Here is a 23,812-nt window from a genome sequence, read left to right as displayed (position 1 = left end):
AGAGCAGTGCCTGTAATTGAGTGGCGGGGGGCACAGGTGGCTGGGGAGCATGGGAGCAGTGGCCCCTAGCTTTCTTCATCTTTCCAGGTCACATGTAGTTTCTCTGCCTTCTTCCCCTTTGGGATTTTACATCCTGTGACACAGGCTCCTACTTCCTGTGCCCTGGGGTGGGATGGGGCCCACAACCTCTCTGCCCCTGCCCCCAAACAACACTACACTGGCCTGGGTTCCCCCATTGACAGTTGGGGCCCCAGGCCAGTCCCCAGCTCAGAAGCCTGCCTGGCCCTTGGGCTTCTCTGGGTGACAACGTTTGGAGGGCTGGCCTAGGCCCTGCTGCCCTACCCCCAACACTGCCCACCCACTATGGGAGTTCTTTGACTTTGTTCCATGACAGGATTCAGGTCCAAGGTGGAGTCTGAGTGGCCAGGAATGGGATAGCAGGCTGCTCATGGATACCTACAGATCTGCTGTACCCAGTGAAGATGTGACTGAGGAGGACCCAGCCTGCTCCAGACCTGGAGCTGGGGGATCTGTCTCCTGTCCCTTTTCACTCTCTGCTCCTGCCTCTCTTGCCCAGCCCCCTCCGCACACACACACCCAGACCCTCCTGTGACTGGCAGCCTCCCTGGGGGCTCCCATGGGCTAGACCCATGAGGGGCTCACCCTGGTTTGAGATCAGGGCTCCTGGGGGGCAGGACTGGGCTTAGTGCCCACATCCTCTCCTCCTTGGCCTCTGAGGTCCCGGGGGTTCTGAAACCCTGGCAGTTCCCCATTCTAGTGCCAGCTGAGTCCTGGCTTGGGGCCTTGAGGAGAGGAAGGGAGGCTCTGTGGTGTAGCCTTAGGTGTAACCCAAGCTCTTCCATTGCATCTGGGCCCCAAGTGCCTGGCCCCTCTGGTACAGCTGGCCAGCAGTTCCCATGTGGGACCAGCTCGGATCTCTGTGACTGAGGCTGCCCCAGCTGGGCATCCTCCTCAGAAAGAAGAAGAAGGAGGGAAAAGCCTGGTCTGCCTTTCAGGGGCATCTGCTCCCTGGCTGGAATCAATCCAGCCTGCTGTCCCTGTGCAGGGTAGGGTCTCTCTTCCCAGGTGGCCTTCTGCTCTGCCTCTGGCCCCCGAGCCAGCATGCCACCTGTGTGGGGCTGCATCAGCCTGTCTGTCTCATTGGTGACTGAGTCCATGCCAGTTGTGGGGATATATCTCTGGGACAGGTGATTGCAAAGGCTTCTCAGCCCCAAACTGGGTGCTGAGGCTAAAGCAGCAGGTAAGGGGTGTGCTGTTCTGCACACACTGCTGGACCCTGCCTGGGACCTAAGCCAGTTGCCAATCTGAGGACAGTGCCAGCACACCAGCGTGAAGCTGTCTTGGAGGAACAGGGAGCTTGCATTGTGTTTCAGAGGATACAGCTTGATGGCCAGGCCTAGCCCTGGAAGGAGGTTCAAGAACCAATAGGAGGTGGGGGATCTGTCATCCTAGCTCCCCACCTGAGTGTTTTCAGAGCTGGGGCCTGCTGTGGAGGAGAGTGAGGGTCCAGGACAGGCCAACTGTGTGCTCTCTGCCTGGAAGATAGCAACTATCTGGGGCAAGGTCAGAAGAGGAACCCTGCCTGGGCCCACTCCTGCCCCATGACCTCACCCACTTGACACTGGGGCCATCTCTTCGGTCAAGCAAGTGGGAGAAGCTATTTTAAATTGATCTGGGCAAGTTGACAGGTAAAGGGCTAGGGGTATGAGGGGCTCCAGCATGACCCACCCCTCCCTGTAGCCTCAAAAATACTCCTTCAGATCGGCGTCCCTACCTCCACTTTGGCAATAGGCCTGATTTGGAGGATGACCCCAAATAATTTTCATACGATTTGTACTTCCATGCAACAAAGCAACTCTGCATCTTCATCGACAGTGCTTGTCTTTATTGCAAGGGCAGAAAACCTTCATTCTTTCCCTGATATGGGGAGCGCATACTCACAACAGGCATCATATCTAACACTGGCTATTCTGATCATTCCTAAAGCACTGTTGCTATCCCACTGAAAAGTCTCTTATGTTAACACTTAAACAGTGAAGTTAGGTTAATACGTACTTTTTTAAATGAAAAGGAGAAAAAGTGATTAGTATGTGTAGATACATAATATAACAAGGAATGGGAACATGTGCAAAACTGATACATTATTTGTTTCTATAATTGGTCACAAGATAGTTGGTAGTATAGTTCTTGAACCACCTTACAGCATACAGAGAATGGCTAGAACAAAGCCAGATATTTCAGACACCGAAGGATCAAAGAAAATGAACTCTATCACTAAGGATGTCAAATATCAAATTATTTACCAATAAATGGAAAAAGCAAAGCTGCGATGTAAAATCCATGCTGCCTCTGGAGCACCATCAGAACAGGACTAGTCCTGTTTTCTTTCTTTCTTTTCTTTCTTTTTTTTTAAATAATTTTGGGCAGCTGGTGGTTTTTTGTCCCAGTGTCCTACATTAAAAATAAATAGGGGGGCTGGGGATATAGCTCAGTTGGTAGAGCGCTTGCCTTGCAAGCACAAAGCCCTGGGTTCAATCCCCAGCACCCAAAATAAATAAATAGGATTGGGGTTGTGGCTCAGTAGTAGAGTGCTTGCCTGGCATGTGTGAGGCACTGGGTTCAATTCTCAGCACCACGTTTAAATAAATAAAATAAACATCCATTGACAACTAAGAAATATTTTTAAAAATAAATACATAAATAAATAAATGATTTGAAAGCCCTAGCAAGCTGGGCATGGTGGCACGTACTTATTATAATCCCAGCAACTTGGCATACAGACACAGGACGATAACAAGTATAGGCCAGCCTCAGCAACTTAGTGAGACCCTGTCTCAAAATAAAGTATAAAAAAAGGAATGTGGATGTAGCCCAATGGTAAAGTGCCCCTGGATTAGATCCCCAGTACCAATAAATACATAAATAAATAGCCATGGAAATGAACAAATTCTATACTCAGAAAATATAAAAGATTGAAGATGAAAAAAATGAAGGTAAGATAAAGACATTCCCAGATACAACAAATACGCAAAGCCACCCCAGTAGAAATTCTGAAGAAAGTTCTTCAAGCTAAAAGGAAATGACACCAGAATTCACTCAATTCTACAGGAATGAACAAAGATCTCCAGAACAAAATTCAGCAACATATAATAAGGATTATCCACCAAGACAAATGGAGTTTATTTCAGGAATTCAAAATTGGTTTAGCGCTAGGCACAGTAGCACACGCCTTTAATCCCAATGTCTCCAGAGGCTGAGGCAGGAAGATCATGAGTTCAAAGCTAGCCTCAGCAACTTAGTGAGGCCCTAAAGCAACTTAGAGAGACCCTGTCTCTAAATAAAATATAAAAAAAGGGCTGGGGATGTGACTCAGTAGTTAAGGGTCCCTAGGTTCAATCCCCAGCACCAAAAATAAATAAATAAATAGAAAAGGTTTTTCACTCGAAACTCAGTTAATGTTGTATAATAAATTAATAGAATAGAGAACAAAAAAGATCAGAGCAGAGCCCAGCATAGTGGTGCATGCCTGTGATCCCAGCAACTGGAAGGCTGAGGTAGGAGGATCACAATTCAAGGCCTGTCTCAGCAACTCTTCCAGGCCCTGTGTCAAAGTAAAAAATAAAAATTCAATTGCTTTACTGTAGCTACCCGGCCATCTTTCCTCATCTTTCTCTCTTCCTCACTTTCTCTAGCCTCCTGGCTTTCACACTCTCTCCAGTGTGCGCCCTTTCTCATTCTCTTTCTTTTCCTCTCATTTTCTCAGTTACCCTGCAAGGAGACACTCTGTTTGCTTAATAAACTCCCTTATGTGAAAAAATAAATATATAAAATAAAAAAATAAAAAAAAAAGGACCGAGGATGTGGCTCAGTGGTTAAACATCCCTGGATCCACTCCCCAGTACCAAATGCACATGCATAAACCAGGAGTGTCAAGAACAATAGCTGCACAAGAGACATTTGATAGCTAGGCACAGTGACACACACCTGTAATCCCACAAAACTCAGGAGGCTGAGGCAAGAGGATTCCAAGTTCAAGGCCAACCTTAGCAACTTAGTGGAAACCGTGTCTCAAAGTGCTCTCACATCTACCCCCCTTTTCCCTTTCTCTCTCTCTCTCTCTCTCCTTCCTGGCTGAGGTTAGAGGATCACAAATTCAAGGGTCAGACTGGGCAGTTTAGGAAGAACTTTTCTCAAAAAAAAATTTAAACTTTTTAAAAGGGATAGGGATATAGCTCAATGGTACACTGCTTGCCTAGCATGCACAAGGCCTTGTGTTCCAGCTCCAGTACCACAAAATTATTAGGGACCTTAGGTTACAGGCGTACTTAGCTATAACACCAAAACATAATTTATTTTTTATTTATTTTTAATATTTTAGTTGTTGATGAACCTTTATTTTATTATTTATATGTGGTGCTAAGAATTGACCCCAGTGCCTCACACATGCTAGGCAAGCACTCTACCACTGAGCTACAATCTCAGCCCCAAAAGCATAATTTATGAAGAAAAGAAGTTGATCAATTAGGCTTCACCAAAATTATTCTGTTGTTATTTTTGAGATGTGGTCTTGCTACATCATTTAGCAGGTCTTGAACTTATGAGCTCAAATGTCCTTCTGCCTTACCCTCCCAAGTAGCTGGGACTACAGGCCAAAATATATATTTTTAAAAACTCTCAGAACTCAGTGATGGGAAGACAAACCTCCAAACATCTTTGGAGGTTATCACGTGGTCTGCCACACTGGACATTCCATTTATGTCATTTATGTGACATTTTAGAGAAAAGGCAAAACTATAGAGCCAGTGCAGATCAACAGATGCCTGGGAGGGCAGGCTGGGGTTGTGACTCAGTGGCAGAGCACTTGCCTGGCAACTGTAGGCATTTTTATGCAATCCTCAGCACTGCATAAAAATAAATAAGTAAAATAAATGTATGGTGTCCATCTACAACTAAAAAATATACATAAATAAATTGAATTAAGTAATTAAAAAATAGATGCCTGGGCTGGATGTGTGGCAGGGACTGACTGAAAAAAAGATACAATGGAACTGGGGGTGGGTATGTATATTTCATTGACTTTAAGATATCATTAATTCACAGGTTTAACTCTGAAATAAGGATATTCTTTCAACTGCATGCAATAAGCACACACACAAAATGCCTAACACCATTTGTTGTTATCAGGGAAATTCAAATAAAAACACAAGATACCACTACCCACCAATAGACTGGCTACAATTAAGAAGCTAGACAATGCCAAATGTTGGCAAGAACGTATAGCAAACAAAATTTACATATTGTTGGTTGAAAAGGATAAAAAATGTATGACTGTTTTGGGCTATGCCTCAGCAATTTGATTCCCAGGTTTCTCAGGAGAAATGAAGATGTACTCCACAAACACTTGTACAGGAGTTCACAGCAATTTTATTTATCATCACCCCAAACTGAAAGGGTTCAGATGTCCATCAACAGAAGAATGAACAATCTGTGGAACATTCACAAAGTGGAAGGTTACAGAGCAGTACACAGAAATGAGCTAATGAAATGCACCACAAAATGGATGAATCTGAAAACATGGTGAATAAAAGTCACACACCAAAGATTACCTGCTATATGGCTCCTTTTTTTTTTTTTTTTTAATTAGAGCTTGGGCTGGGGAGATAGCTCAGTTGGTAAAGTGCTTGCCTTGCAAGCACAGGACCCTGGGTTCAATCCCCAGCACCCAAAAAAAAAAAAAAAAAAAAATTAAAGCTTTATAGTTATACATAGTAGTTGGGTCATCCTGACAAACTCATATGTGCAGCATGGAATTTGATTTAGTTGTATAGTTCCATTTTTTCTCCCTGCCTCTGGATTTATTTATTCACAGAGGTTTTACTATGGAGCCTTTTAAAAATATTTTTTTAGATGTTGATGCACCTTTGTTTATCTTACGTGGTGCTGAGAATCGAACCCAGTGCCTCACACGTGCTAGGCAAGCTCCCACTGAGCCCCAGCCCAGCCACTGTGGAGCCTCTGCAGGGACGTGAGCACCCTTTGGAGTGGGAATAGGAGCCCGAGCCGATAATGGAGCTGGAGTTGCAGCCTGGGTCTTGGCTTGGGCTTGGGCTTGGGCCTTTGGCCAACAGAGCCTTCACTCCCTGACCATGTAGGCATTAGCATGCTTCCCATGGTAGGGCAGGCAAGCAAGGCAAGGGGATCGAGCTTGTGGCTGGCACCCTTTGGCATCTTGGGCTTAACCTCCTCAGGCTTTACCAGGGCCTTGATAGCCTCGGCATGCGCACTCATGGCCTTGGTGTTGTTTACCTGCATCTTTTCAGACCCTTCTTGTTGTGCTTCTTGCAAAATGCATATTTCTCAGGAACTTGGAGTCTACCCCATTAAGAGATTCATGTCTTTTGTGATTGGGGTTTCTTGATGCCATTTCTGTGCCATTTTCAGGATTGGTTGGTGTGGTGTGATCTTGGATTAACCACATCTGCACCATAAGCCACTGCTCCCGGAGTAGTTGAGAAGGGAAAAGGACTTCATCTTCTAAGTCCTAGTAGATGGTAAAATAATCTATAGTGCAAAAAATCAGAATGGTGGGGTACTGGGTATAGAGACTGGAAAGAGGCGCCAGGGACCTTTCCAGAGTGATGGTAATGCTCTGTATCTTTTGTTTTTATTCTGAGACAGTGTCTCACTAACTTGCTCAGGACCTTGCTAAATTGCTGAAGTTGGCCTTGAACTTGTGATCTTCCTGCTTCCGCCTCCCTAGTCACTGGGATTACAGCCATGTGCCACCATGCCCAGCATAGTGTTTTGTATCTTGCTAGAGCTTCAGGTTACACATGTTCATTTGTCAAAATGCAATGAATGGTCCATTTAAGATTCATGCATTCTGTTGGTATGGTGGCCCATGTATATAATTCCAGTGACTCCGGAGGCTGAGGCAGGTTGGGCAACTTAGTCAGAACTTGTCTTAAACAAAAGGAGCTAGATATGAAGCTCAGTGGTGAAGTACCCTTGATTCAATCCCCAGTACCCCCCCCCCGACAAAATCATGCATTTTACCTAGAAGAAAATAACTGAAAACAAATACTAGTTAATAATAAACACACACACTGAAGCACTTAAGGGCACACATACAAATGTCTGCAAACTCTCTTGAAACTCATCTGAAAACAAGACAGACTGATGGATTAACACACGGAATAAAAAGGAAATAACAATGTAGTAACTATAGATGTAGATTTTATGCAGTAATGGATGGCCATAGTCATCTTTTCTGTATGTTAGAACATTTTCTAATAGAATATTTCCTAAACATTTGATTAGCTCATTATGATGCCAAGGGAAAACCTGAATAACTTTCTAGACTTAACCCACTTCATTTGCTTTTATTTTTTCTTTTCCTTTGAACTAATGCTAGGCGAGCCATCTTCCACAGAGCTACACTCTCAGCCCCTTCATCTTCTTGGTTCCTTTACCTTCTGAGTTACTTGCTTTTAGGATACTACAAAAATCACCAGTTTTAAGGTATGGTTGCTCATGTCTGTAATCCCAGCTATTCAGAAGATTGAGGCAGGTTCATCCCAAATTGCAGACCAGCCTAGGTGAGACCTTGGTGAGACCATGTCTCAAAATAAATGGAATGGCTGAGGATGCCCCTTAGTGGTTCAGCGCCTGCCTAGCATGTGCAAGGCCCTGGGTCTAACCTCCAATACTGCCAAAGAAGGAAACATCACCATCTTTGGAGGTACTAGTAACACCTCTGGCGTGGGTCGATGGTAATAATTGACGAAGTTTGATCATATACACACAAATTATTGAATATGTCCTAATCTCCAATCTCTTTTCCCTACCATCTCAACCCCTGAAACCCCCACTCTTTTCTGTGCAAGAGAGGTATGAGGCTTGCTCCCCCATCTACACACTTGGCGACCTCCTTAATAAAATCTTAAACCTGCCCTTTCAGCGATTGGCATACTTCAGGTGGGCAAATGGGTGTGGTTCAGTAACAATGGCTATGCAGTTGCTGGCAGTTTTCTTAGTTATTCATAGAATAATGGCATCCTGAGTTCTATGAACTATGGTAATAAGGGTCAATTTTGCGACTCACTTAATGGTCATATGCCCACATTTCCCTGGTTGGGTTCATGTGGCTAATTTTGCCTGATGAACTAACTGTACGTGCATCACTTGTAGGTCAAAGCAAGTAAAAGCCAGAGGACCGAGAAAAAAAAAAGAGAAGAATGGGCCTGGTGTGCGTCTACACTGAGTACAACCATAGAAAAGAAAAGTTGTACTCCATTTGTGTACAATGAATCAAAACGTGTCCTGTAAAAAAAAAAAAAAAAAAAAAGAATAGGCCATGGATTTCTTTTCCAGTGCCGAGTGCTTCGGGCATGGCCGGAGGCCGAACGCCACTGACGTTCCCACGGTGCCCGCTGCGTGAAGAAGCCTCTGCAGACGTGGGGCTGCTACTGCGGCCAGGCCTGCGTGCCCGAGTCGGCCTGCGGGCGGCCGCCGCCGGTCTCGCTGGGGCGCTCCTCCCGCGCCAGGGGGCGCGCACGGCCGCGACAGGCCGCTCTGGCCCGCGGAGGCCGCTCGACTGCTCCGAGGCGGGCCGGGCGAGCGCCCGCGTTCCCCCGCAACGCGCGGCCGAGAGATCCGCCACCATGGAGGCGCGGGCGGGCGCAGGGCCTCGGCGGGCTGGCGGCGGGCTCGGTGCGGCCGGGCCCACGTCCGGGAGCCGCGCGACGAGGACCCCAGCGGCGCCCTGGGCGCGCTTCTCCGCCTGGCTGGAGTGCGTGTGCGTGGTCACCTTCGATCTGGAGCTGGGCCAGGCGCTGGAGGTGAGCGGACGCGGGCGGCGCCCCTCCTCCTCCGCCCTCTGGTCCCCCGCCCCGCCCCGAGTCCCCGCCCCGAGTCCCCGCTCCGAGTCCCCGCTCCGGCGGCCCTTCCCCTCCCCCATCCCGCCAGCCTCCCTCCGGCTCCGCCCCTTCGCCCCTTCCTCCCTGCCCTCTCCCATCCCTCCCCCGCGCCTCTCTCTATTCCGCTCCGCCCCCTCCCTCGCTCCCTCCCCTCCTCCGAACCCCTCAGGCCACGCCCCTCAGGCCCACGCCACGCCCCTCCGTCCTGTAGGTCCTCGCCCTTACTCCCCCGTTCCCCGCCCTCTGCAGGCAGGTCTCACTGCTTGGCCCTCCTGTTTGGCCCTCCTGCTTGGCCCAGTGCTCTCTTAGGATCCCCTTTGCTCACATTTTACCCTTAGGCTGACTTCTACTCCCTCCAAAGAATATAGCATCCTCCTCCCTCTCCTAACTCCTTTCTCCTTTCAGCCTGTTAACCTGCTCCTGAAAGGGAGTCCCTTCCTCAGGGCTCCAGGAGGGCTCCCCAGGAACAGGAAGGCAAGTGGGAGGTAGAACTTGACTTTGCAAACCCACAGTGGTACACCCTCACATCTCCCCTCCCTCCTTTCCCTAAGGGCACCCCTTGAGGAAAGAACCAGGGTACAGAGAGATGAGGTGATTTGCCCTGAACTGCAGAGACCGCCTACTGTTGCCCAAATTGTTTCCCAAGTGAGGACTTTTTTTTTTTTTTTTTTTTTGGGGGGGTGATGGGGATCGAACCCAGGGCCTTGTGCTTGCAAGGCAGGCACTCTACTGACGGAGATATCTCCCCAGCCCCCCAAGTGAGGACTTTTTTAAAAGCATTCTCACATTTACTTTTCTAAGATGTAGCCACTATGAAAGCTAATTCTGAGCAAGTATTGGTAAAGCATTTTCTGCTGCACAGCTGAGGGGTGGGTGTTCGAGACCTAAGCCCACCTCTGAAATGCTCTGCAGCAGTCCACCTGGACCCTGGGGTTAGCTGAACCTGCAGAACCCTGGCAGTCAGTCCATGGGGGCGACTGGGCCACGTGACTCCTTGACGAGTTTTGCCTCTTGTCTGTTATTCCTCCCCTGGAAATTGGGAAGAATGAATCCTTCTGACTTCCAGGGAGCACATGTCTTGTACTCCCAACTCAGCCTGACTGAGTATTGTGAAGTCCAGGACCATGCTTGGTGCAGGGATACTGAAGGAGCTCAGCTTAGTCTTGGAGGATCAGACAGAGGCAGCCAGGTGGAGGAGGGGAACTGTTCCAGGTAACCCTGCCCTCAGAAAGCTAACTTGATCCTCGAAAGCACGTGCTATCCACTGATTCAGTCATTCAGTAATCCAGTACTGAACAGCTGCATGAGGTGGTCTCCTCAGGTGCAGCAAGATCCTATGACCATCAGACCTGGTGCAGACCCCTGACTCAGCCATTGACCAGGCCTTGCAGTGGGACTCCCACCTACAGGTGCTGAGGGGGGTCCTTGTTTATTTACATGGGGGACATGTAAATAAACAAGAAGACAGGCTCTTGCCCTATAGGAGTTCACCCTCTGCTAGAGGCAGAGAACAAGGGGTTCTGGACCTGTAGTGCTTACAGGACCCAGCTCAGCACCTCTAGATGGGAGTCCCATGCGGAAGGGCATGCTGGAGCCTGTGTGCAAGGGTTGGGGTTAGCTTGAGGGAAGAGTGAACAGAGTCATGGGGGTGACTATGAAGTGCAGGTGAGATGAAGAAAGGTCCTGGCACTGCCACCACAGCCCCTGAAAACTCACCTCAGTCTCCCAGCTCACAGGAGAGGCTTCTGGGGTGCCTTGTGACCAGAGTGCCCAAGGAGCCCTTCCACTGTGTTGGCCATACCTTTTGGGGCAGGAGTCCCTATTGCATAGTCTTAGGATCCCTTTACAGTCTTAAAAATTATTGAGGACACCAGAGAGTCTTTTGTTGGTATGGATCATATCTATCAATGCTTATTACACTAGAAATTAAACAAAAATTTTTTTTTTTTTTTTTTTTGCGGTGTTGGGGATCGAACCCAGGGCCTTGTGCTTGCAAGACAAGCACTCTACCAACTGAGCTATCTCCCCAGCCACAAAAAATTTTTTAAGTGATTAACTTAGGAAAAAACACACTACCAGGCACAGTAGTGTAATCTCACATGACTGTAATCTCAGCTATTCTGGAGGCTGAGACAGGAGGATTACAAGTTTTGAGGCCAGCCTGGGCAATTTAGAAAGACTTTCTCAAAATAAAAGGAAGTGGGTATAAAGTAGTGCAAGGCCCTGAGTTCAGCCCCTAATTAAAAAACAAAAGAAGACAAAACAAAAACCAACCCAACCCAAAACATCTTATGTATTGATGTAATATGTTATTTATGACAATGACCATGTTTTCCTAAACAATCGAATGCAAAGAGAGGTATCATTTTTTTTTTTTTTTTGGTACCAGGGATTGAACACAGGGGACCTTAACCACTGGGCCACATCCCCAGCTCATTTGTATTTTAAAACAGTGTCTCACTAAGTTGCTGTGCCTGGACTTGAACTTGAGGTCCTCCTGCCTCAGTCTCACAAGCCATGCCCAGCTTCATTTGAAGTTTTCACAAATTTTTTTGGTGTCTGGCTGAATAGAGGACTGCTAGATTCTCATATCACTCCTGCAGTGAGTTTCCCAGGAGACGCACTTCATAGCCTCTGGAAACAGAAGATGAGAGTGTGGACTCCTAGCGTTGCATATCATACTTTGAGAACCACTGCCTGGAGTTACCTTCTCCAAGCAAAGTTCTAAGTGACCAGGAGCAGTGGCCTGTGCAGTCTAAAAGGACAAAATGCTGAAGGAATCCCTGGGCAGAGCAAATCTTGACCTGGGGATATTCCTTTCTCTGAGGGCTTGTTCCATTTGTCCCTGGTTTGGTTTGATATGACTCAACTTACCTCGAGCACTTAGCTCAAGGCTTACCTGGATCATGTAAACCCATGAACATGAATTTCCTGGTCAGTTGTTCTAGAAGGGCTCCTGGACATGGACACAGAGCTCAGAGGCAAGGTGGCCTCTTCAGATTCTGCACGACTCCTACGACTATCAAACTAGGTATAGACCCAGACCTTGGGGGGAAAAAAAATAGGCCCTTTGGGGGCTGTCCTTGGCCCTTCTCGGAGCAGGTTCAAGTTCAGCCTGTGTAGTCCTGTGGGTCCTGCCGCTCGTGGAAGGGCCTGGAGGCACGCTGTAGGCCCAGCCCCCTTGCCTTCTCACCCACTGCCTTTCCATGACCATCCTTGGAGCAAGCCTGGCTAACACCTCCTTGACCACACTGCCCTCCAAGGTCACGATCTCGAAGTATTAGGGTGCTTCGGAGAGACAGAACCAGTGTGGTAGGTGCATGGATGAAGGGGATTTTTTTCGAGGAATTGGCTTCTGGGATTATGGAGGCCAAGAAGTCCCAAAGGAGGCTGTGTGTAATCTGGAGACTGGTAACTGGGAAACTGGTAGCATGGCTCAGTACAAGTCTGAAGGCCTTAGAACCAGGGAAGCTGGTGGTGTATCTCTTAGCCCCAGGCCAAAGGCTAGAGCGGGGCTGACTCTGCTGTAAGTCCTGGAGTCCAGAGGCTGGAGAACTTGAAGTTCTGGTCCCAAGCCAGGAGAAAAAGAGTATCCAGCTCCAGGAGAGTCAGGAAATTGCCTTTCCTCTGCTTTCTCAGTCTGAGCCCCCACCTGACTGATGTGCTTGCCTACACTGAGGGCAGACCTTCCCCAGTTAGTCCACAGACTCACACTGTCTCCTCTGGAGACATCTTTGCAGACACACACAAAAGTATGCTTTACCACCTTTCTGTGTTTTCCTTGATGCAGTCTAATTGGCAGTTGACATTAACCATCACACCTACCTATCTTGGCTTCACCAATATGTTTTCATACTGAAGTCTCTGCCTGTAAGAGACTTAGCACACAACTGAAGACACAAAATGCATGTGGCCCCAAGCCCAGACCAAACCCTCAGAAAGCGACACTGCTCAACGGAGCAGGCTGTGCGGGCACAGCAACTCACCGGTCTCAGGGTTCAGCACACCCCGGCGTAGAGCGACCTTGGTCAGCCTAAACAACTCCTCACGCAGACAGACATGGGGCCATCAGTGAGAAGGGAACCATGGACAAAGACCCCAGGCTCTAGGCACAGCTGCTTCCTAGGAGAGCCAGCCCAGGAGACCACAAGAGCTCCTGCCTTATTTTTATCCCCCTTGGTACTAAGGATGAAACCCAGGGCCACTACCCCGGAGCCACACCTCTGCTTTCTTTTTTTTTTAAATACACACACACACACACACACACACACACACACACACACATATATTTTAGCTGTCAATGGACTTCTTTTTATTTATTTATATGGGTGCTGAGAATTAAACTTAGTGCCTCACACACACTAGGCAACCCCAGACCCCCTTTTTATTTTTATTTTTGGTGGTGCCAGGAATTGAACCCAGGGCTTTGTGCATGAAAAGAAGCACTCTACCGATGGAGCTATATCCCCAGATTCAAAGAATACATATTCTTTTTTTTTTTTTTTTTTGCAGAGGGTGCTAGGGATTGAACCCAGGGCCTTGTGCTTGACAGGCAAGCACTTTATGAACTGAACTATATCCCCAGCCTTCCTTTTTATTTTTTTAAGACAAAGTCTCGCTAAGTTTCCCAGCCTGGCCTCTGATCCTCCTGTCTCAGCCTCCTGAGGAGCTGGGATTACAGGAATGTACCACTGCACCCAGTCAGGGCCCCTGCCTTTTGAGCATCCTACAGGGAAACTTACTCTGATCTTGCCAGTGCCTGAGCTGCTGGACCTGGCTCCTGACTATACCTGCACAGCCTGCTGCCTCCAGAGCACACCCTGTGTCTAGAACATTCAAAGCTTATTTAGTCCATCCATTCTTTGGGGCATAGAACTTGTCCAGCTCATCATTCAGAGGTGGGGCACAGGCCCAGGTTGGGGAGAGCAGGTGAAGGTGATTGGTTGGGTAGGTAGAGAGGGCCTAGCAGGAAACTGCCGTCATGGGGTGGGTTGCTGCTGGGTCAGATGACTTCTGAGCAAACCCAAGAAGAGGTGGCAGGGCCTGAGGCCTGGGGCAGTGTTGAGGGAGGTAGAAGACTTGCATGTCAGCTCCAGACAAGTGAGCTCCAAAACTGCCCTCCTGGTGCTGTGGAAAACCAGCTCAGAGCTGGGAGATGCAGGGAGGCCCCACCACGGTCTGAGCAGGAGGAATGAACTGATCCAGTTGTGCTGGCCTCATGCTGAGGGACCCAGGAAGTAGACGGTGAGAAGCCTGAACTGGAAGGGGAGTGGGTGGAGCTGGAGGTGAGGGAGGATGAGGATCAGCAAGGAGCTGGGAGGTCCAATCAGAAGACAGTGCATGGGGAGCCAGAGGGACGCTGGAAGGCAGAAGAGGTCCAGACGGAGAGATGGCCACAGTAGCTGGACAGGTCACCTCAGCTGATGCCAGTGGTGCCACACAGTGCTCTGTCTTCCCCTGCAGCTGGTATACCCCAGCGGCTTCCAGCTCACAGACAAGGAGGTAGGTCCTGACCCTCTTGGGAGTGGACATCCCCCAGGAATGAGCTGGCTCTCACCACCAGGCTCTGTGTTTCAGAAAAGCAGCATCTGCTACCTGTCATTTCCTGACTCCCACTCAGGTAGGTGGCCCCACCCTTCCTGGACTGGACCCTGGCTCTGGAAAGGGGAGGAGATGGGCAAAGAAGGGTGCAGATGGGGACCAGGCCAGAGAGATCAAGGCTGCCAATAGAACGTAGGGCACTGCAGTGATGGACCAGAGCCCATGCTGTAGCCAGGCAGCCAGCTTCCCCAGACTCACATAGAAAGATGAGTCTGGGCAGAGGCACCAGCAGACTGATCGCCACCTGAGGTCCTCGTCAGGTGCCTGGTATGTCGCAGGCAGGCTGAACTGGCCTCCCAGGGAAACTGAAGGTTACAGAGGTACTATGTTCAGTGCAGGACACTTAGGTGAGGGTCGTGCAGTATCAGGACGGGGGTCCACTGGGAAACAGATCCCTCAAACTGGGCTTCCCCTCCAGGGCATTTATGCCAGCAGAGACCAGCCCTGCAGGGTTCTGGTCCCTGGCCCCCTCTCCTGTGGGAGCAGGAGAAGCCCCACCCTGACCTGCATGGGCGGGACTGCCCCTTTGCAGGCTGCCTTGGGGACACTCAGTTCAGCTTCCGGATGCGCCAGTGTGGAGGGCAGAGGAGCCCCTGGCATGCAGATGACAGGCCCTACAATGGAGGGGCCCCCGTGGCACTGCAGGTAAGCAGGGGGCTGCCTCTGGCCTGCTCCTCCCTCTTTCCCCGAGAAGGTCCTGGCTGACCAAAGCAGGCTCATCTGTGGGGTCACCAACTACTGCTCATCCTGCCCACTCAGGTCCCAGCCTCCACTGGGGGTGGGCCCAGCTCTTCTGGGCACTCACCTGGGTCCCTGGAGCACCTCCTTGCATCCTGCCTGGGGGACTGGACCTCCACGTGGTTGGACAGGGCATGACCCTGGGCAGAGGGGTGCAGGTCCCTGAGCCTAGGTCAGCTGATGTGTTCCCTGGAGTGGTGTTGCCTACTTCGGAGCCAAGGAACCCCAGCCCTGGCTCTGGTAGGCCTCCACTTTGGTAACTAGGGGACTGGCCCCAGAGTGCAGGGACAGCCCCTCTGGGAGCCCCTGCATCCTCCAGCTCCTTCCTCCCTGCCCTATTTCTGGCCATCCCTGGCCCTGGCCTAGCCAGCTGGCCTGGGTGGGGCCTGACTCACACCATGCTCCTTCCAGAGAGAGCCAGCACACTACCTTGGCTATGTGTACTTCAGGCAGGTGAAGGACAGCTCTGTGAGGAGGGGCTACTTCCAGAAGGTGAGCTGCGGGTCACTCTGGGGGGCCATGGAGAAGGGGGACTGGCAGGCAGCAAGAAGGCTGTGGCATGGGGTAGGAGTCCCAGTCCCCCGGAAGGGCTCACCCTTCTGCAGCCTCTCCTTGTCCTGTCTCCAGGCTCAGGACCTCCCGGGTCCTCCTTGCTCTGGCCCCATCACACTCTCAGGGCTAAGACAGCTTCACTTCTGAATTCAGGCACTGAGGCAAAAGCTGCTTGGCCCCTTGGGGAGATCATTCCTGAATCTTGCTCACCTCTCATTTCCCTTTTGAAGGGCTGGACTCCCACCCCACCCAGCTGTCATCTGGGGGTTTATCCACCCCATTTGGGAGGCACTGAGTTTTCCCCTAATAACCCTGGAATCTGAATCTGGCTGGTTCAGGGCAGCTGTCCTATGAATTGGGATGTGCTACCCTGTGCGAACTCTGTGTAGCCCTGGCTCCAGGGTCCCACAGGCCCTGAGTAGCTGGGTGTCCTCTGATCCTCGTGTCACTACAGTCTTTGGTACTGGTGTCCCGCCTGCCTTTTGTCCGGCTGTTCCAGTCGCTGCTGAGCCTGATTGCCCCTGAGTACTTTGACAAACTGGCTCCCTGCCTGGAAGCAGGTGAGTGACTATCAGGCATGGACAGCACAGTCTCCTTGTCTCAGCTGCAGCCCCTGGTGGGCCTTAGCACACAGATTCTGCTTGGGGAGACCTCCTGACATTGGCTCCCTGTGTCCACAGTTTGTAATGAGATTGACCAATGGCCAGCCCCCATGCCTGGGCAGACCCTGAACCTACCTGTCATGGGCGTCGTCATCCAGGTGAGGACCTGTTGAAGAGTGAGCGCACAAGTGCATGGAGACACCTGCTCCCTCTGGCAACCTCTCCTTCCTTCCCAGGTGCGCATCCCCTCCCGGGTGGACAAACTGGAATCCAAGCCTCCAAAGCCGTGTGACCAAGAGGTGAGGGCTGGGGCCAGGGGACCTGGGCTTTGTTGAACCCTGCTCCCAGGCCAGAGTGGTATTGCCATCCCCCAGCCCACCCTGGGGGTGGCCAACCCCAGGCAAAGGGTAGAGCTGGAAGCTTCTCCTGCTCCTTATACTAGGAGAGGCCATGGCCACAGGGCAGCGGCTGTGGCCTCTCCTCCAGTGCAGGGTTCCACCTCAGCCCTTACCCACCCTCCTTCTACTTCTCAGAATCTGCTGCCAGCCCCAGTGGTCCTTTCCAGTGTCCATGAGTTAGACCTGTTCAGGTGAGCCCTGTGGGGTGCTGCACACTGCTGCCTGGCGGGGGCTACTCATCTCGAGTGATCCTTTGGACAGTTCTGCAAGGGAGACTTGTGCAAAAGAGGAAACCTGTGCCCACAGAAAATGGGCACAGTAGACAGGAAGGTTCCAGAAGGCAGAAGCCCAGAGAGACTGTTGGGAGACATTTGCTGCCTGAGGGTGCCCCTCTCTGCTTCTCTCAGCAAGTCTAGACCTGGGCTTTGAGACCATCCTGGCCCCTGGTTGACCCAGCAGGAATCAGAGCTGCAGGTTTGGTGTGTGAGGAGTACCCATTGTGAGACAGTGGGAGTCTAGCAGGGAGGCCCCTGCTGGGTTTCAGGGCTGCTACAGAATTGCCAGCCCTCAGACGGAGTCAGTCTCGGTTGAGTTCCCCATTCCCAGGGCCAGACCTCGCTTGGTCAGTCAGAGCACACTCTTACATCTTCACGTCCCCACCACCATCTGGCCACTGGGGTAGTGCCCGAGCTTAGCCCACCCTTTGCAAAAGAGAGCTCCCCAGCCTCCTGGAGGAAATAGGGGGAGCAGGGGTCAGGGAGCCTCAGCCCCCCCGACCTCTCCAACTGTCACTGCTTGGCCCCAGGTGCTTCCAGCCCGTGCTGACCCACGTGCAGACGCTGTGGGAGCTCATGCTCCTTGGGGAGCCCTTGGTGGTCCTGGCACCTTCACCTGATGTGTCCTCAGAGATGGTACTGGCCCTGACCAGGTATGTGCCTCACGCCCTGGACCATTCTGGCCGGGCCAGGCTGCCCCTCACTTGTTTCCTGCTGTCCCTCTCCTGTAGCTGCCTGCAGCCCCTCAAGTTCTGCTGCGACTTCCGCCCCTACTTCACCATCCACGATAGCGAATTCAAGGAGCTCACCACTCGCACCCAAGCCCCGTAAGTGCACATCCTCCCAACTGGTCCAGCTGCCTCCCCTGGAACTTTCTCTGCCTCTTCTCTCTCCTCTCTCTCTCTCTCTCTCTCTCTCTCTCTAGACCAAACGTGGTCCTGGGAGTCACAAACCCTTTCTTTATCAAAACACTCCAGCACTGGCCCCATGTTCTCCGAATCGGGGAGCCCAAGATGTCAGGTGAGGGGTCCTGGGGAGGTCCAGGTAGGGAACTCGGAAGCCTCACCCAGGTTGGGACTTGCAGAGGTCTGAACCCTAAGATCTCTGGCCAGAGCTCTGGGCACTGAGGCCTGGCCACCGCACATGTCTCGCAGGGGACCTTCCTAAGCAGGTCAAGCTGAAAAAGCCCTCAAGACTGAAGACTCTCGACACCAAGCCAGGTCTGTGCCCTGGCTGGAGTCCCTCTGCTGTGTGGGGTCCAGTTTCACACTGGCGGTCCCGTGGTGGGACAGCCAGGCCTCCCGACCCCTCCTCTCCTTCCACTCAGAGGCTTCACAGGGGTGAGGTGGGAGAATACTCTCCTCTGTGACCTCATAGAGGCTGGGGTGGGGTGGGGTCGGGTGTGCAGGGGTTGCAGGAGAATTGGGGGATGTCCCTGAAGGGCGGAAGGACAGCTGCAGCTCTGTCTTCCCACCAGGCCTCTACACCTCGTACACAGCCCACCTGCACCGGGACAAGTCACTGCTCAAACGGCTGCTCAAGGTGCGGGTGCTAGGAGGCGCTGGACGCAGGGGACTGTTGTGCTGTGGAGGCCCCATGGGCTTCAGCTGCCTCAGGGCTCAGCCCCCGCCTCCTTCCTGCAGGGTGTGCAGAAGAAGCGGTCATGGGACGTGCAGAGCGCCCTGCTGAGGCGGCACCTCCTGGAGCTCACACAGAGCTTCATCATCCCCCTGGTGAGGCTGGGGCAGGAGGGGATGGCCATGGGGGCACCGTGCCCCCAGGCTCACTCCCCTCCCACCCCCAGGAACACTACATGGCCAGCCTCATGCCACTGCAGAAGAGCATTACACCCTGGAAGGTGGGAGTCCAGGGGGGTCTGGGGATGGTAGATTTTGTCCCCTTCCCAGAGGAGGGAAGGTTGGAGTAGGTGTCCACATGGAGCAGAGGTGGGGTGGGAACTGGTACAGAAGTCAAGATCAAGGTCTCCCTGTGTCTGTCAGGTGTCCCTTGCAGGGTGGAGAAATAGGGAGACCACAGGAGGGGGTCTGACCACCCCTGGAGGGGCTTCTGCCTAGGAAGGGCTGTCAGGGATCTGACATGTCCTGTGAGGAGGCTCCCATCCCCCACCATGCAGGCCCTGCAGGGCTGTGCTCCCCAAGCACCCAGCTCACCTGGCCCCTGTTTCAGACCCCTCCCCAGATCCGCCCCTTCCGTCAGGAGGACTTCCTGCGCAGCCTGGAGCATGCAGGACCCCAGCTCACCTGCATCCTCAAGGGTGACTGGCTGGGCCTCTACAGGTGGGTAGATGGTGGACATGGGCTGCCTGTGGCCATGCTTGGCACACTGGATCAGCCCACAGCTGCTGCCGCTCACCACCCTCAGGCGGTTTTTCAAGTCACCCCATTTTGACGGCTGGTACCGGCAGCGGCACAAAGAGATGGCCCAGAGATTGGAAGCGCTGCACCTGGAGGCGATTTGTGAGGCGGTGAGGGAGGCCCAGGGGTGGGAGGATGGGCCCACATCCAGGGCAGGGAGGGGACCTCAGTAACGGAGAACCTGAAATGCCCATCAGAACATCGAGACCTGGATGCAGGACAAGTCGGAGGTGGAAGTGGTGGACCTGGTCCTGAAACTTCGGGAGAAGCTGGTGAGACACCCTGTCCTGCCCAGCCGCCACCTCTCCACCAGGAGGGTGCACCTGCCCCTGACACCGCTGCCCTGCAGGTGCGGGCACAGAGCCACCAGCTGCCTGTGAAGGAGGTGACATTGCAGCGGGCCCAGCTCTACATTGAGACGGTCATCGGCTCCCTGCCCAACGACCTGCAGGCTGTCCTGTGCCCTCCCTAGGACAGGACCTGGCTGCCAAGGCCCCTCCACCCTGGAGTGGCCCTCAGCCAAGCCTGAGCTCCCAGCTTGGCCCCCTCCCAGGCTGCGGCCCCTACTCACACCACCTTTTTCCCGGCAGTAAATGCGACATTTGGAGCCACAGCCTGGTCCCTGACTTGGGGGATTGTGTGCTGGCAAAGGCTTGCCCCCTCCTGGGCCCCACCTGCCCTCCACGGGCCATGGCCAGAGGGAAGGGGGAGGGGGATTGAGATGTGGGCGCACCCACTGCCCACCCCTCCTGGTGCCCATCTGCCCATACCCCATGTTCGAGGTGCCCTTTAACCTCAGCAGGCTGCCGTGCCTAGGACGGCGGTGGGCCTCTCCCCTCACCACCTGTCCACCCCTGCCCTGCCTGGGGACAAGAAGGGCACCTTGCCCACAGTCAGCCACTTGAGGGCAGAGGTGGTTTTGTCATTTGAGGACCTGTCCCCTGCCTGCCTGGGGCTGTGGTTTATTGGGGTGGGGGAATCAAGGGAAATGAGGGCCCGGCTCACGGGACCCCAGCACAGCTCCGACTTCCTCTCTAAAGCACCCCACTGGGGGCTGGATCGCAGCTAAGTAATGGACCAGCTGCCTAGCACACACGAGGCCTGGGGTCCATGCCAACCTCAAAGACAAGGAACAGAACTCTCTGGGAGTCCGACTCCGTGCTTTCCACCCAGGCACCTAACAGCAGTGTGCCCAGCTGCCCCTTGTGTCCACCCCTGCCACAGAGTCTGAGGGGCTTTGGGCTCCAGCCTGACCTTGCCGGGGGTACAGCTGACCTCCTTGGCAGAGGTGAGGTTGCCTCCAAGGTGCCTTTCTGAGGTCCCACCCCTGCATCTTGGCACTCCCTTCATGCACCACCGCCAGACCTGGTCAGGTGAGGAGCAGTGTCTCACCGCCCAGCACAGGGTGGCAGCACCATCAGGGACCCGGGGAGGAAATGCACTGAGGTGTGAACCCGGAGCTTCAGCCAAGTCTCAGTTGGGCATCACTTACTAGGAGCCTGTGGGTGGGTCTCCTGACCACTCAGAACTTCAGTGTCCTCATCAGAGAAACTAGATTATGTAGATGCCTCACAGGGCAGCTGCTGGGAGGCCCTGTCCACAGGCCCTGCCCTGTGAGGCCCCAAAGGAACACTGGTAGAATAAGCAGGTGTAGGACTGGGGGAAGGGATTTTGCTTCTCTTCTGAAGCCCCAGGCAGCTCAACTGTAATGAATCCTGGGTTCTTTGGTACCTTCTGGATCAGGTCCTCCTTTGAGGCCAGGGTAGATTGAGCACCACCTGACCTTCCCTGCTGGGCTTAGCTCAGTCCCCACATGACAGGGTGTTGGTCCAGTTTTCATGAGTGCCAGCAGTGTTTGCATTAACATCCACCCCTGACCATAGCCACTGTGGCCATTTTATAGATAAGAAAACTGAGGCACAGGAGGGACGATGATCGATGATGGTGGGTAAGTGAGCTAGGTCACTCCAGGGTAGGGTCAGAGGATATGAATGTAGGTGGGCAGAAGTGGAGACCCCAGAGTGACACCAGCCCCTAGTGCAGTTCCAGGCAGTATACCCCTAGCTATGTGGCATGGGGATGCCAGCCTCTAAGGGGTTTTCAGAGATGCTGCTGCCTTCCTGTGCGACCAGCTGCAATGCTGGCCTCCATAAGATAGGACTGAGCAGACAGTAGAGGTTTTGCTATCAGGGCCTGCTTCAAAGCCAGGTGCAGTGGCACATGCCTTTCATCCCAGCTGCTCAGGAGGATCACAAGTTGGAGGCCAACCCTAGCAACTTAGACCCTGTCTCAAACTTTTTTTTTTTTAAAGAACTCAGAATGTAACTCGGTGCTGGAGTGTGTTCCTAGCATGCGTGATACCCTGGCATCATCCCCTGTATCTCACACACATGCACACAAATGAAAAACCTGGCTTCAGTGTGCCCAGTTCAAGATGGCCCAATGCTGGGTCTGAGCAGCTGGGTCCTGCCAGCTCCATACTGTTTTGCTGCCTCCTCTCCCAGGATGGCTTAGCTGTCTGAATGGCTCAGCCTTTGTCCCAGGCAGTGTCCTGGACCTGCCCTGCCTCCATACCAGGCCAAAGGCATACCCTGGAGGTGGAGGAAGGTCTCTGGAGGGGTAGGAGCTCCAGTCCAAAAAGTTGGAGAGGGCTCTGTGTAGGCCTGTGGGGAGGGATTGGGGAAGTCATGCTGCAGGGCTGCTCCAGGGACAGACAGGAAGGATGGCTCTTTACCCTCCAGCTTCCTGTATTCTATTTCAAGATGCCCTCAGTGTGGGATAGTGGCCTTTCCACATCTTCTGTATTAAAATGACCTTTTTGTGACAGTTTTTTTTTTTTTTTTTTAATTTTAAATAAAAGATTTTAATCCCTATTAGGCCCTGATAATTTTGGGGTACTCTGGTGGGGGATGGTTGGCTGTCTTGTTGGCTGTTGTCTTAGGGCCCAAGGAGAGAAGGAGTGTGCTGGACAGGGCCTGGCTGCTTGAGATTGAGGGAAGATAGACATGCTGAAAGAACTAATGATTGACAGGTTCCCAATCAGATCTGTAATGGCTTTATCTAGCTGGGGGAGGATGAGTATTGGGGCAGGTCCCCAGGGTGGGGGACCAGAGGAGGAAGAGATGCCTGAGGAAGGGAGAAGAGGAAGTACATCATCTGCCAGGAGAGGCAAGTCCCCAGAGAGGGGATGTCACAGTGTGGAGGAAGCTAGGTTTGAGCCCCAAACCCTATCTGCTAGTGGAGCATCCGTGCGGAGGGAATCAGATCTCCACCTTCTAAATCTAGGGAATCCCAGGAGCATCAGGACTAGGGCATGGGGGGGGGGTCAACCCCCAAAATGGGACCCCCAGGGAGAGTTTCTGTCCCTCTTAGGGTCCCGGAAAGGAGACAGATGAAGGTCTCTGGGTGAGTTGTGCGACATTTCCAGATGCCCTCTTTCCCTAGGAGGCTGGGCGGCTGTGGGTCCTGGTAGAGGGCCAAGGTCCAGCAGCCCCGACCCAAAATGGTAGGATGGGACAGGCCTGTTCCCTTCTGGGGGTGGGGCTGCTGCTGCCCGCTCATCTCAGAATGCTTGGGGACCTTTTGGCCCGGCGGAGTGACTCTTTAGTGCTAAGCCAGAGGCTCACCTCCGGTGGACCCAGGCGCTCCCGGGAAGGTGCCCAGGCCCAGGAGACTGTACGGGCGCCAGTTGTCCCAGGACAGCGGCAGGGCAGGCCCGGTGCTGCAGGCGCGAACCCTGCGCTGACTCGGCCTGCGAAAGTAGCCGCCCGGCGCGGAGGCAGGGGGCGCGCCGGGGGTGCGCAGGGGAACCGGCCCGCCCCGCCCCGCCCCGCCCTCCCTCCTCCCTCCTCCCCCCTCCCCGCCGCCCCCGTCCCTCCCCCCGCCCCCTCCCCCTCTCCCGGTCCTCCCTCGCTTCTCCCCGGCGGGGGCGGGGCCCGCGGCTCCCGCGCGCTCCGGCCCCTCCTCGGCCACACAAAGGCCCGTCTCCATGGCAGCCGCGCGGTCCGAAGCGCAGCGCAGAGCGCGGCCCGGGCGCCATCGAGCCTCGCCGGCGGACGTGCAGGTACCGCGCTGGGGGACAGGGCCTGCGTGGGAGTGGCGCTGGGCCCGGGGCTTCGCGTCAGCGCCGCCCTGCTGTGGCCTGCCGCGCCCGAGTTCGGGGATCCCGGGCAGTACCGCTCAGCCGAGGCGCCGCGGGCCTGCGCCGCGGCCGGTCCGGCCGGGCAGCCGCCCCGCCCCACGCGCCTCCGGTGGCGGCGAGGCCTGCGGCGACCGGCGTCGGAGGCTGGCCCCGCCGGGCGGGAGCCCAGCCATCTCGAACCGTGTCGGACC

The 23,812-nt window shown here is 53.2% G+C and overlaps 2 protein-coding genes and 1 long non-coding RNA gene across 6 annotated transcripts in view; all 3 read left to right on the top strand.

Moving 5' to 3' along the window:
* The first annotated feature begins 5,847 nt into the window (after positions 1-5,847).
* LOC306660977 lies at positions 5,848-8,343 on the top strand. Of its 2 annotated transcripts, XR_013763806.1 has the most exons (4): positions 5,848-6,169; positions 7,436-7,542; positions 7,912-7,998; positions 8,212-8,343. It is a non-coding gene; the product is annotated as an uncharacterized lncRNA (long non-coding RNA). The 2 variants fall into 2 exon arrangements; XR_013763805.1 differs by lacking the exon at positions 7,436-7,542.
* A 272-nt stretch (positions 8,344-8,615) lies between these two features.
* Positions 8,616-20,087, top strand: DENND6B (DENN domain containing 6B). 3 transcript variants are annotated; one of them, XM_079142668.1, is made up of 20 exons: positions 8,616-8,861; positions 14,403-14,441; positions 14,517-14,559; positions 15,073-15,185; positions 15,690-15,770; positions 16,285-16,390; positions 16,511-16,590; positions 16,669-16,731; positions 16,966-17,021; positions 17,636-17,758; positions 17,837-17,932; positions 18,031-18,125; positions 18,260-18,325; positions 18,583-18,647; positions 18,749-18,838; positions 18,910-18,963; positions 19,293-19,402; positions 19,501-19,590; positions 19,678-19,752; positions 19,830-20,087. In XM_079142668.1, exons 1-19 carry the CDS (start codon positions 8,685-8,687, stop codon positions 19,733-19,735), a joined length of 1,605 nt encoding a protein of 534 aa, XP_078998794.1. In that variant the 5' UTR covers positions 8,616-8,684; the 3' UTR covers positions 19,736-19,752; positions 19,830-20,087. The 3 variants fall into 3 exon arrangements, with proteins under 3 accessions (XP_078998794.1, XP_078998793.1, XP_078998795.1); XM_079142667.1 differs by having other exon boundaries at positions 8,617-8,861; positions 19,488-19,590; XM_079142669.1 differs by lacking the exon at positions 8,616-8,861 and adding an exon at positions 13,490-14,183 and having other exon boundaries at positions 19,488-19,590.
* Positions 20,088-23,420: 3,333 nt separating this feature from the next.
* PLXNB2 (plexin B2) overlaps positions 23,421-23,812 on the top strand; it is a 28,060-nt gene continuing 27,668 nt past the window's right edge. Inside the window, 1 exon segment of the mRNA XM_079142684.1 lies at positions 23,421-23,543. Within this exon segment, the coding sequence (XP_078998810.1) occupies positions 23,469-23,543 (75 nt within the window). The 5' untranslated portion in view covers positions 23,421-23,468.

Source organism: Sciurus vulgaris, assembly GCF_902686455.1.
Source record: "Sciurus vulgaris genome assembly, chromosome: 5".
In the NCBI taxonomy this organism is placed as follows: Eukaryota; Metazoa; Chordata; class Mammalia; order Rodentia; family Sciuridae; genus Sciurus; species Sciurus vulgaris.
The sequence above is the reverse complement of the archived record's forward strand: the minus strand, read 5'-3'. Positions and strand labels throughout refer to the sequence as shown.

Excerpts from the sequence above, each read along its gene's own strand:
- DENND6B (XM_079142667.1), top strand. The coding sequence starts at position 8,685 with ATGGAGGCGCGGGCGGGCGCAGGGCCTCGGCGGGCTGGCGGCGGGCTC. Across the intron at positions 16,391-16,510 it reads GGCTCCCTGCCTGGAAGCAG|TTTGTAATGAGATTGACCAA; the intron begins GTGAGTGACTAT and ends CTGTGTCCACAG. Across the intron at positions 19,591-19,677 it reads TGGAGGCGATTTGTGAGGCG|AACATCGAGACCTGGATGCA; the intron begins GTGAGGGAGGCC and ends AATGCCCATCAG.